Source organism: Anoplophora glabripennis, unplaced genomic scaffold (genome assembly GCF_000390285.2).
Source record: "Anoplophora glabripennis isolate ALB-LARVAE unplaced genomic scaffold, Agla_2.0 scaffold881, whole genome shotgun sequence".
NCBI lineage: Eukaryota > Metazoa > Arthropoda > Insecta > Coleoptera > Cerambycidae > Anoplophora > Anoplophora glabripennis.
In genome coordinates, this window is record NW_019416965.1 from 68,176 (window position 1) to 82,743 (window position 14,568).

At 31.0% G+C, this 14,568-nt stretch overlaps 1 protein-coding gene across 1 annotated transcript in view; it reads left to right on the forward strand.

Annotated features, from left to right (window-relative positions):
• Nucleotides 1-415: 415 nt before the first annotated feature.
• Nucleotides 416-14,568, forward strand: part of LOC108914145 (zwei Ig domain protein zig-8-like) — a gene marked incomplete at its 3' end in the record, with an annotated part of 103,770 nt that continues 89,617 nt past the window's right edge. Inside the window, exon 1 of the mRNA XM_018719871.1 lies at nucleotides 416-500. Within this exon, the coding sequence (XP_018575387.1) occupies nucleotides 416-500 (85 nt within the window). The remainder of the gene's footprint in view (nucleotides 501-14,568) is intronic.

The window sequence follows — 14,568 nt, forward strand, 5'->3', positions numbered from 1 at the left end:
TACCTTTATGGAGTCGAAACACTCTTATTATGCGCACATTTTGGTCCAGCATTTTAGAAAATCTAGGAAAGCTAAAAACAATATATCTTCAATATGTTCAAAGTAAGGAAAAACAGAGCACATTTGTATATTGTATGTTTTTTGAATTTTGCACGATTGTTGAACATACAGAAAATCGCGTACGCTACTATAAGCATAATCACACCGTGCAGAATGTTCCTAGGAAACTATTAACACATGTATTAGTCACAATTATTAAGTGTCTTTACAAAGGAAGAGAGTCAGTCAAGTCAGTCGACGCAATTGCAAAAATTTAAAAAAATGCATGATTTTTATAGCTTGTAGTCAAACTCAAACATGACATCTGTATCTCAAATAGAAGTTCAGGCTGACAAACCCAAGCCGAAGCTTGGACATGGGCGCTCAAACTCTAACCGAAACTCTAGCTGAAGCTCAGTCAGGCAAACGCAAACTGAAGCTCGGAAAGAAAAACTCGTACGGTTTGATTTACTGCCTTTGGACTTTTGCTATTTTCTCAACGGCATTTCTCTCATTAGAGTAAATCTCTTATAAATGCTAAAAACGTTACCCAGGAACAACGACGTGGACGTGCCCAGATTACTGCTCGTTTTGGGGCGCTTTTCTACTTGATTACCCCTGCCTCTCATAAAGTGGATTCTTACTTACCATCTTCCTCTTCTGAAGTCTTCCTCATTTGCTCCAGAAGACTCACTTTCAGTGTAAACGGATGTGTTTAATAAGCAGTTAGATCACTATAATGCTGTAGGGAATTTTCACGATGCCAGTCCGTAGTCATTTTTGTGACCTCATTGCTTGTCATAATAGTTCGGCATGGGTTGGATTTCTTCCGGTAAGTGGATTTTACCGTAGAAATGGAAGTTGCTATGGACAACGGGAGGTGAATGAGGTAACTTACCTCCCTTCGAGTTATAAAATGCATATTTTTTGAACAAATAAATAGAAATATTTGAAGAACATTACATTTTATTAATTATTATGAATGAATATTTATAGTAATTGCACAGTTATTACATTTAGTTAACATTTATAAAGTCTGGATTATAATTCCCCTCGCGTTTACTAATTGTCACATTTTTCTCAAAATCATTTGACCGCTTCAGTCACCGGAGGCTCAATATTACCTGACTGATCCATTAAAACAGCATGATGCGACATACTACTAGAACTTGGGAGTTAAAGTGTCATTGTAAAGAATCCGGTTGGCTATTTTATTTTTGTTACTTAAACTGTCAGCAACATAACTTTCTGCAGTTTTTGCTGATTTCCACCCACCATGTCTCTTGATTGCTAATACATCAACTACTGCATTAGTCAGTAACGTTTCCGATGTTCTTGGGAATGAATGGCCTGTGTATGTTTCAGGATGTTCTAGTTACAAAAACTTTGCAATCTTATTAGGAATCATAGAAACGGTATTCTTGACGACTGGTTGGTTGTAACATCTACTTGCTGATAGCGCATAAAAAAGCGTGAAATTTGAGTTTTAATTTCCAATTTAATCTTGATATATTTCTTGAGAATTTTTAGATGAGAAACGGAACCTAGACGAGAAGTAATTGTAAACGCGACATACAATTTTTAGAATCTGGAATTGCAACTATAGGAATGTCATCGAAATTTTTTAAATTGGCGTTGTCCAATGTAAGTTTGCATAACTCATCAGAACGGCATGCTGCTGCAATACCTAAGATCGTCACTACCTTCATTAACAAATATGTGTTATCGGGTGTCTGAGCGAGAAAATCGTTGCAAAAACGTTTCACTTTTTAAGTGTACCTATAGCCGACATTCTTACATTTCAAAAATGCTCTCAGCTTGGGGTATTTTGATATATCCACGTTCTCCTCTATGAAAATGGTTGACTTAATCATCGAGTATTCACTCCACAAACTCGCCGATGACTTTAAGTTCTTGAATTCTCCATGAAATACGCTAGCAGTGACATTTCAGAAACACCAGTATTTTTATTCTAGTTTAGTGTTCGCTTCGTCACTTCTTGTTCTATAATTGCCTTACTAACAGTGATATTTCTTGTCTATAAAACGCCAGTCTTAAGAAACATTTCACCATCTACATTAGTTAAACTTCTTTTATTTTTGTTGTAGAATGCGCTAGTAAAAGCAGACTAATTTCTGGACATTATTTTAGTGTGAGTAAGATATAACCTGCAAAAAAAATACAAATAGAGTTTGACAAAAGTTCTATTTTTTATATATTGCCGCCTAACAGAAATTTGTAAATAGACAGCATTGTTTTTCTTTGGCTAACATGATTCTCAAGAAAGCTGTCCAAACAAAAAATTACTATGGCCAAATTTACATTGTAATTTAATTTAAAAAAAAAATGATTTTACCATCAAACTGTTGATAGATGACAGAAAATATCAATAGACCGTTTAAGAAAATGAAACCAGTGTCATATTTACGCTACTGATTACGATAAAATTACGTTTCGATATCTTCATATTTTATTTATTCAGGAGATATTTAGAGATATAACTTTTTGAAACCTTTGACACAGTGTACCCAAAAAACTAAGGTATCAATGATAAACGTACAAATAAGAAAATATTCTTGAATTTGATCGAAAAAAAAACGCTCTTTCATTTTTGACACGTATATCTTATATAAAATAAAAGAAATTTCGTTCTTAAGTGATATATCATAAAGCTAAAAAGGTTGTAAGTTTCACTGTACGATAAAATTTAATGTTGAATAAAATGTCTTTCGGTAGATCTCGTCCCTTCATATACATATTTTAACGGGATGAGAGACTAGGATTTTGATTCGTATTTGTCTGGTAATACGTATTCTAGTACCTTGTATTGGAAAATAATCCAGGACGTTAACATAAAGTTTTACTATCAATATATTGGTGAACGAATATTGGGCACTTCCATAAGATAACATAGCCATCACTTTGGCATTTTATGTTTTTTGGGTACTTAATACTCGGAAATATATGTACTGTGAGAATGGGCGGTTAACCTTTTTCCTATATATATTTCTATATAAACTGGTTGGACAAAGCTAGCTTCTGAATATAATTCGTTCATAGTTTGGACAACGTCAAATAATTGTATGATAGATATACCTAATTGAAATCAACAACTATAGAAACTTAAAGTAGATAATTTAATCTAAGAAGACGTTTATAAAATTCATTGTTTGAAGATTCAAAGGAATGTTTGATATTTGAAAACGTATTTTTATAAAGAAAAAATGTTTTTTAAACATTGTGGTACTAGCAGCAGTTTTCTCTAATTTTAAAGAATTATGAGGAAATGAAGGTTAAACTGTTCAATAACTTCAAAACATTATATCTTCATGATACTTTATTATATCACATAAACAAAAGTTTAAAATAAAGGCTGATTGTAACTGAAGTATGTCATTCGCAGTATCTGGCAATTTCAAGTTCCAATAAACAACATTTACTTGTATGTTTTCACATTTATACGAATCTGATTAAAGTTTTATATCACTAGGATTTTGTTGATTCTGCTATACTCCACATATTTAATCATAGTACCCAATAATTTATAACTGGTACGTAGGTATTAACGAAGTTACTTCTAAAAATTTCTGTCGGCAAAACATATCTTGTCTTTTTTCGGTAGTCAAAGTTTTTTCGAACTTTAATAGAGATACTGGAGTATGGAGTAGCAAAGCAGAATTTTGCCTCAATATGAAATTCATGTATCACACTGAAATAGGTCTCCCACATAAATATATGTACGGAGTAATTCACATAACATTCTACCCCCTTATCGCTGTTACCGTTCTATCTACAGTCGGATCCCAAAATACTAGGCAGTGATTTCATCTTTAATCTGGCTTATAATTTTTAGCAGTCAGCACAAAGAAAAGTACGACCCGTTTGCAAATTCTTCGTATGAAATTGTATGTGCCGCCTTCTTCCAGAGCAGTCGATATTGCACAGTTTTAGGATCTTCTTTTGCTGCGTTTGGCGTGCACAAGATATTCCTCTGCTGCAACAAATTCTAGACTTTCATAGATGTTTGGTGCGTTACGTCAATTGGGTTGCGTTTATTCGGTTCCAAAAGAGTTCGATTGCGTAACATGGTTTAGGAAGATCAAAACTTTTTGATAAGTTTCTCGTAGTATTTAGTTTACTATGAGAGATTAGTAATAGCTTAAAGTGTAGTTAGCGATAGAATGGTTTCTGTACAATTCAGCGAGATGGAGATATCTTATTACATTTCAAGGGATCGAAAAAACTTAACCATTCGTTTCAGCTGCCTTTCGTGAAATAGACTGATACAATTTGTCACACTATTAATAAGAAAAAGAGATACAAATTCCTAAACATCGACGACAGAATGACTGTGTGTGAATGTTCAATATCTCAATCAACTCAAAAAGACTCGACATGAAGACAGACAAAATAAACCATCGAATATAAGACGAGACATGAAGTAGCTAAATGAGGAGAGACCGGGAAATTAGAGAGCGACGTATATACTGAAGAGCTGAAACGAGACCTACTTTAATGTCGGGTGAAACCTATCGAAGGAACATAAAAATTTCGATACGAGAATATCTTAGGCTAACCACACACTACAGTCATCAAAAGAAAAGTTTATTCGGGTAAATCTTTTATCATTTCGACGAAGTATTTACTCCAGATATTCTTGTGTTTCCAATATCCACGTTATCCCCAGAATTCGACTGTATGTACTATTTATTTTTAAAGAATTAAAAATCTCCTTTATGAAAATAAATTAAATTTACATAACAAAAGACATCTGTTTTCTTATAGTAGGAAATAATGTTACTAAAGATTTAAAGATTATCAAAACTTATATAGCATTTATATACTTACAAAAGCTTTTATTCTAAAATTCTTGTCTTGTTTCAAGTTCTAACGTCTCTTCTAGTGTGCGGGCATCTTTAGACTCATATAATCAAAAGTCTTAACATAAGCTATACGATGCTCGACAGCGGACAAGAGTTCCGCTGCTGAAGTTAAACTCGTTACAATTTATATATTATATTACAGATATGATGGATCTAAAATGTACCTACCCTTTCATTGTGGAGATAAATTTACTGTTCTATTTCAGGAACATTTTCTATGGTTTCTTTTACAACGTATTTTAACAAGAATTTGAAAAGCAATTCTGGCAACATTAAATTTAAACCATGTTTCATTTCATGCATGTTTTATATCAGATTTATATTATCTTTTGTCGCATTTAATAAAATGTATATAAAAACAATTAAAGAAATGTTTAAGATACCTAAATTAAAGTTTTTGATTGTGTATTGTGAAATTTCTTATTTATTATAACAATTAGAATTTTGTTTTGCGTTTCGTTTCTTTATATTTGACTGACCCCACCTCGGGCGCCAAAGTTTTATGCGTAGAAGAATTTTTGAGTGTGAATAAGAAGTTTTATTACTTTACTATTTTTTATTTTGTTACTTACGTTGTTTCTCTGTATCCATTGTAGACCTTTTCTCAGAATCAAACTCTATTCCAACAAACAAATTACTGGTTTAGCTGAATATAATTTTCACTGTAAGAATTTATTATTTATTTTGACTTTAAAATACAATTGTATATTTACAAATATACAATTTATTTTCTGTTGTTTCATTGTCTTGATTTTCTTTTTCGCTTGTTTTTTTGTTCTGTACTGCATTCGTGTTCTCCGGTAAGATTTTGCTGATTTTATATTTTTTTGTTTTTTTACTCTTCCTTCTTTTTCGCACTCTCAATTTCACTTCTCAAAACTAAATACTTTTACAACTATTTTTCTTCCAACTTTCTCTTTGTCTTTTTTACAACTACTTTCATATAGCTTTCATATAATTCCTGCAGTTATTTGTCAAAATTCTTCTATTTACTCTATAATTTCACGTTTTCAAGCGGTTGTGATTAGTAAAATCCGTTTTTCTCTTGTCTCTTAGATTGTCTTCAAAATGCCAATGAAATATTTACTGAAATTATTTATTGATGTATCAATTTAATCATTATTAATCTCTTTACTATTGTGTTATAATTTTATGGATTTGGTTTGTGACTTATCGTTTCTATTTTTCTCATATTTTTTATTATAATTTCCTTTTCGTATACTTACCAGTTATTATTCTAACTTAAACTTAATTTTCCGTTTATTAATTTAACTGTTGTATGTTCCAATACAATTAACCCCTTAATGTTAAAAAATGAATCTAGTGAGAAAAATTTAACTTATCCGATAAAACAACCTATCCACCCTGTTATAATGTTAGATATTTCAACAAAAATATGTCTTGACGTCACTCCATTCTGCTGGAAGATGCACACAAACGAGATCTTTCAGCGTTGCGGCAAATGATATGCCAGTTGTTTATTTTCGGAATTTACATTTTTGTTGACTGCCAAATACTGGTTATAAATTTCTATACAACATTTCACATAAACCCCTAGTCTGAAGTCCGCTGAATATTTTACTTGGAAGACATTCACCAATTGCAGCTGTAACTCTGTTTAGAAAGATGTAGACACAATTCCGGGCTAATAGTTAGAAAATATTTGCGTTATTTTTAACTTAATTCTTTAAAACTATAATGCTGATCAAAATACGTCAATTGCTTACTGAATTGTTGTTAAAATTACAGTAGGGAAACTGTAATATTTTCTCAATGGTTTGTGTAGAAAGTAAAAATTAAATTCCAAAAAAGAATATTTTTTTTGGAATGCCAAAGGTGTTTGCAAACTAATAGAGTATTAAGTGTAACTGGCAACACAAAGTTGAATTTCAAATAATATTGAACTTCTAGCAGAGTCCATATTGAGGCAGTTGATTATTCCTAAACTTATATCGAAATCACAGTGGCTGTTAAATTTGAAACTTATCCAATATGAATAGTTAGAATTATTGTAGGTAGAGATTTGACTATTTGCTTGACACTTGTGGGAACTATTCTCTAATCAAAACCTCGACTGACCATGGCGAATGTTACAATGTTCCTGTTAACACCTGCAAATAGTTATATTATGGACAAGCTAGCGATTTTTTAAAACATCCGAGTCGTTTGAATATCTCTGACAGGAGAATTTTTAACAAACCACAGTAATTAGAACAGTATGACCTTATAGAACCAATATGATAAGACTTAATTTCAGTCTTTTTGATGTTCCATATCCCATCCCATATTTAGTTTTTCTTTTGTAATTGTGTACAAAGTTTCCTAACAGACATTCTTATTAATCCTCCTACTGACATATCTAATTGCACAGGATACAATTTATTGAAAGTTTCGCAAGGTTATTGTTATTTATCTTAGAATTGACGTGCAAATTGTAAATGACGCCGTCGCAAATACAATTCTCCATATACTTGTCTAAATTAATTATAGGTTAGATAATCATTGACAAAGCATTATTGTAGACTAAAAATTTATTCTTGACAATAGCTCTCAAAAATAGAGAACTATCATTGAACATGAACAAAACAGTAGGCACCTGCGATGTGTATAAAAAATTTATTATAAAAAAATACTTATCAAGTGAGTTTTCTCTTTCACCGTTTCGGTTTTGTTGAACAATTCAGTATCAAATCCTAATTATTTATATAATTGATAATCGATTTACGTAACCCCCATGTTTCGTGTAGCGTCACCAATATTAATGATTTGTTTACAGTGAACAATGACACACCGTTGCATCTATGCTGGAGATAATACGATCGCTGATTGGATAAATCAGAATCACGTGAAAAATGATACCAATCACAGCCGATGAACCAGAATTTTATTGAAATTTAATTGCCAGCATGAAGGAAATAAAATTGCTGTTCCAAGTTATTGGTCACGTGGCTTGTAATCATTTACGAAGGTTCTGTGTTAGAATCGTAATTTATTGAATAAAAAATATAATGAGAAGGAAAATCGCTGTAAACTCAATATAGCTTTAGAAACGAATCAAGAAAAGCGGGCTCCACGTCTCAAAGAGGATTCAACCTCTCTTAATATTATAAATAAGTGCTTTCGAGCACCGAATAGGCAATCTTGTTTTCCTTTGTCTATCCCCTACACGCTTCCGGCGACGCTGCCCATAACATCTAACCCGAAGGACTGTCCAACTATGACAGTTGAGAGCAACCCGTCTTGATCATCCCGACGATTGCAGCAGTCGTGACGTACACGGAAATTGAGTTTGTTATAACCGTTCTGTATTTTGTACGTGCTGCGCTATTAAACGTGTGTGAAATTATAATCAGAACTGTGTCCGAAATGAATATAACAAAATGTTTTGTTTCATCGCTAGGGCTGAAAATGTATCATTAAAATTATTATACGTTTTGTGTCTTGTTAATTCTGTTTCAGAGCTCGTCATTCCCAGCTAACTACTTAAATGTTGTTTAGTATCGCTCTTGTTTCATAAGGGATGTTTTTAGATGAGTTAATTTTAAGTAAGGGTTATTTGAAACCAAATACATTTCTAGGGAATTTATGGAAAAGCCTTATGATATACCTACCTTAAAACTTAACCATAAAGCATTTTGATCTTTCTGATTCTGTAGCTTTGTAAGAGTTTTATTGCTAATGTCAGATGAACTTAATAACAAAGTTTGGTTATAAAAAAAGCCTTCGAACAAACATTTCATCAAGCAACTATGAAACTATAAAAAACGTTTGCATTACACTAATCTAACAGCTGGTTGTAAATCAGTTTTAACGATTCTTATTTAAGGCAAATTTAGCTATATATGACACAATGAAAAACTCAATAAAACCTTTCGTATAAGACTAAATAGTGTTGTTATAGGTTTTATTAAGCTCTCTGGGCTTGCACTAAGATGACAAAGATCGACATAAATATGATATATTTTAAAATTGATTTAAGCATTTGTCTTTAACATCCTCCTCAATATCGTTTTCTCCTGAGCCCTTTTCGGGATTATTAGTATCTTATGATAAAGTCCTGTAGGTTATTACAAAAATTTAAATTGTTACTTGGATTATTAGATATACCTACCTACGAATTCAATTTTGGCATATTTAGCAAATTCCGACTTTTTTCCAAATTTTTTAATTTAACAGATATAAAAACATGGTCAGAAATATGTAAAAACCATTTCTGTATTGTACTTAAGATACATCGGTACAGATTTTGAACTTGTATTAAATAATAAAGAATAGAAAGATTACAAAGAAAAGTGTTATAATTTTAATTTAATGAGAGAAATTTAAGATAACGTGTTGTCCCTTGACGAGACGCACACACTGTATTAGGATACTCATCAGTAGAAGTTTAATCTCGACTAAAAATTAAAATGTACATTTGTTTATACATAGTAATAAAATTGTCTGCAATTATTTTTTTGCAATATTTAATATATTTTTTTAATTGGGTACCTGCTAAACTGAAAAGAGAAGGTATACAAATAAATTACCCTTTGTGTCAAAGGGATGAGACAAGGGGTTGATTTTATAAATTTAGTATTACCGACTGCAAATTGTCACATTTGACACTCAGTCATTTGATTAGCGCTTTAAGAAGAGCGATTCTGAAATGTTAACTTCTATTTATTACTAAATATGTAATAAAGAAAAATAAGCTATTGTTTTTCTTTATCTGTTTATCGAATATTTTGCTTACTCTGAACAAAAGTATCAAAAAAGCCTTTGTGCCAAAAGAATCAGTCAAGGGTCATTTTTATATTTAAGTTATTTCAAGGAAGAATTTCTATAAACTTTTGTTGCGACGCGACGGTTTGGTTTGATACCGGGCGTCTAAATTTTTGAAAAACATTTGGTCTATGCAAAAATCCCAAAAGAAGTTTAATATACAGAGTGTTTTATAATGATGTGCAAATATTTTAAGGTGGTGTTTAGAAAGTAATTTTAGGGGGAGTACTTCCAATACATTTTTTCGATTTGACTCTCCCCTGAGAAAATCTCAAGATGGTCGAAAAAATTTGTTTATATTTTTTTTTTCGCGAAAACGGTTAAACTTAGATATTTGAATTTTACCAAAATTCAGGTTAACAACTAGTTGAATTATTTTTCTGGTTTGTCTGAATGAAAGAAATTAGCATCCCTTATTTCTCTCATAACTTTTTTCTACGTTAGCTAATTCCAACAAGAAAAATAGCTTTTAATACTGCATTTCATTTAAAAACTTTTTTCATTTCATATACGTAATAGTTTACGAGCAAAAACATTAATTATTTTTCCTTGCCGATTACACTAAGAACGTAGTATGCGATTGTCGTGTCATTTTTTACATTATTTGTTTTGTCAATAAAGTAGTTTTATATGAGGGCTGGTGAGTTTTATTTTATAAATTTTGCTTGATTTTTATTCAAATTTTGGGAATTTATCGTTGGAATTAGCTAACGCAGAAAAAAATTATGAGAGAAATACCACCAAGGGATGCTAATTTATTTAATTCAAAGACATAAACAAAAAAAAAAGACTAGGTACAGAGAAATACTTTCACTTGTACGATCTCGGACGTAATTATTTTAGTGGCGCATTGAATGCATAATTATTGTATTTTAATAAAAAACATTTTTTCCATTGTATTCTAAAAACAAGTCATTATGAAATTACCTTTCTAGTTTAAAGTAAGCTCCCGAATAGTCGAATAAATAGAAATTTTATTTAAAACTACCTAGTCTTAAGACAATATAATTATTAAAAAATCTCCAAAAACCTGTGGTACAGTGGTACAGAAAACCAGTGGTATAGAAATTTGCCTCCTTTGTTTTTCAAAATATAACAAAAAGTTGCTTTCTATTATTTATGGATTTGAAATATATTTACAACTACCCATTTTTGTACTTTTTTGGTAAATGAAACATTTGAAGTAACTTTCGATTTATTTCATTATTGTAGTACGCTTATTGAGATAAAAATTACTTTCGCAAATGTGTTTAATTCACGTAAAACATATTCCAAGATATACGCGTAAATGCTACATTTTTTAAAAACTTATTGCTGTATCTGTACCTCAAAAACAAGACCATTTTTTGAAATTATTTAAAAAATCACCCCTTATAACGTAGGAACATACTTAGGGACCACCCAGTACAAGTACATTTTTCTAATTATTTCTTCCGTTTCAAATATATACCTCTTTAAGCATTTTTGGGGTTCAATGTATATTCTCAATAGCTATTCTCATACCAACTTTTAATATTTATTATAACAGGAATTTTATATTTTTGCCAACAATTACATACTCGTTATACACGAAAATGTTGTCTATACTGTAATATAACAACCCCAGGTTCGATCGAAAAAACGAAATAAACATAAACGTAGTTGTGGCCAAGAATATGTGATCATCATGAGGAATACCTACGTTGTATACATCTATTTTTTAATTGACCGATAGGCGCTGGCTACTAACTTTAAAGAGGGGAAGTATGGTTTAGTTTTATAAAACAAAAGGAGAGTAAATACACCTAACTTTATTATTTAAGTACAACAAGCTTCAAATTAAACATGTGACAAATAGAAAAGAACAACAAAAACATTAACAACCCTTTAACCTAAAATAAGAGTGCCAGGCTCACCTAGAGCTCCTGCGGGGAAAGAGCATGGCAGAGAAACCCACGATCGTTGCTCTAACTACCCAAATATAAATACAAAAATAACCGCTAACAAAAGGCATAAATTAAGAACCTTTGCTAATGATAAAATAAGACCTGATTTATTTAATGTGTCACTAAATCTCACCTCACTTGAATCAGACATACACACTTCCAAGTAAAACTGAAGGGGTTTGGTGTTAGTTAGCCGGCAGGGCCGGAAGGTACTGGAGTTCCATACGGGAGGCAATCCAGCTATGAGTTGAGATTTCGGAAGATCTGTTTTAGCAATTCTTTTTTTGTATTTAATTATTCTTTTTTTCAGATTCGTACCTCAAGGGCGAAATTGTTTTCATGATAAAACAAGTTAAATGTGAAACAAAGGAGTTGTTATTGCAATATCTGGGCAGTCACGACAATATATACATATTTTAACATGTAATAAATGATGAGCAATCGCTAATACTAATAGTAACAATTTTACCTTAGAAAAATATATACCCCTGAGCATAAAACAATGAAGACTAAACATACAAAGAATTATTATCATTAAACATCTATAACCATCACAATCATAAGATTACATATAACAATTACCAACAAAGTACTTAAAGAATAATTACCTGCTAATAATAATACACTATTTTGCCACACTGCCCGCCGATCGTCTTACTACCCACTGTTCTCACTTCAACTCTTTAGGCTTCCTACCAGAATTCCCCACCTAAGCGTTTGTTTTTGCGCTCCCTTCTACCAACCGTCAATATTACGTTTTTCATTATTATACAACACCCATGTAACAGGTGACGTTGAAGTTGATACGATAAGTATGGTTTTGCACAATAGCGTTTAACAAGTATTCCGCCGTTTTTTATTCTCCACTGTACATAAAAAAGAGATATTTATAAAATATTTAACTTCAAAATTACCACTTGTTTAAATTATTGTTATTTACAAGTATTATGTTTATTAATTTAACTGTTTAATATTGAAAAAGATAATTAGAATTTAGATATTTAGTTAACAATAATTTAGATATGTAGTAATGACTATATTACTAGAAGTAGTTTTAAAAATATGTATGATATTTTTAGTTATTCGTCATCGCTATTTACTTCTAAAATAAAATTTCGTTTACATTACGTACATTACAGTCTAGTCTCGTAAAATTTGCATATTGATAGACGATTTTTTTGAGAATTGAACGGGTTGAAATAAAAAATTTGAAAAATATCATGAAATTTACTCTATATAGGTACTAAATAATACCAAAAATCAGGAAAATTAAAAATGATTCGGTCACGAGCTCAGTGATTTGGCATGAAATGCCCTCCAAACGTTTCATTAAACCAAATATAAACTGCTTTTGGAATCTATACGATGATTTAATGATAAGAAGTAATTGCTGGAATAATACTTTCTGACTGATTTTTTTTAAGGTCTGGCAAATCTCTCCCTGGTATACCCGCAGCATTATTCTACAACTGCCTATACAGTGTGGAACAACCAAATGTAGTAAATTTAGTTTCTCAATTATTGTGCACATTTATAAAAAATCCCGAGACACTTCGATTGTGGATTCTGAAATGACATCTTGCAAAGTAAAAATTGCATCCCTAAATTCAACCCTCTTCGAGTGGCAGTTGCAACCCCTAAATTTTTAAATGAGAAGTAGGAACTTGTGATACCTCATTTGAAAGGTATTTTCATTGCATATTCAAAAATGTTATGGTTTTAATATTTATTGCAAAAATTTATGGTCTGCTTAACGAAATTTGTTACAATAAACAAAAATATAAAAACAGCAATTTGTTCTTGCAGGATAGCAAAAACAATTTCAGTGTCCATTTTCAACTAAAAAGAAAATATAAAAACTTATCAAAATTATTCACAGCTGGCATTACCAATTTTACTGTAAAAAAAAAAATGGTTGCGGTAAGGTGGGTCACACCTCAGATGTTGGAAAACGTTATACATTTTTATTTACGATTAGGATGCGGCCAAGAAGTTCAAGGAACTAATTTCTAACATCTTCGTTGAAATTAAGTTTCATTTTAGTTTGCTGTAGCGAATTTCGTCAAACTGATATAATATTTTTGAATAGAGAATGAAAATACCTTTCAAATGAGGTATCACAACCTTTTACTTCTCGTTTAAAAATTTAGGGGTTGTAACTGCCATTCGAAGGGGATTGAATTTAGAGATGAAATTTTCACATTGCAGGATGTCATTTCAGAATCCAAAATCGACGTGTCACGGGATTTTTTTATAAATATGCATAATAATTAATTGAAATACTGAATTTATTTCATTTGGCTGTTCCACACTGTATAACACAGCTCCACAAAAAAAATACTTTATGGGTCTGACCAGAGACAATAGATAACTATAGATAGCTATCTCGAGTGGAGAGGGAAGGACTATAATAAGCATCACCGCCAATGTGCCAAGTGTATCAAGTAGAAGTCATTTAGCGGGATTTTTAAAATATAATGATAATATTAAATAATAAATTTAATTTTGCTTAAAATGATTATATCTCATACTGGGACTGTAAATAATATACCATAAAGAGAAAGTATGCCACATTACTTTAAATTTTGAAACGTCATCAAAGTAATGTACAATAGTGTTTTTTAAAGTATATTATCTACAATCTTAGTATAAAATATAATCATTTTAAGCAAAAGTAAGTTTATTAAAACAACCCCTTCATCAATAATCCTTCTACTTCATGGGATTATTTCTTAATTGTTAATGGCAAAAAATACTCAAACTCTAAAATACTAAATACTGCCACAGAAAAGTAATTTCAGACAATATATAAGTGATATAGATATTATTTAAAGTATCGTTTCTTTCTAAAGGATACAATTGCTTATTTTGTTTTTAATTTTACTTACCTAATATGTACTTCAAATGATTTCTTTGCACTGTTGTAAACAGTTTTGTTTATTTTATTAAATAAAATG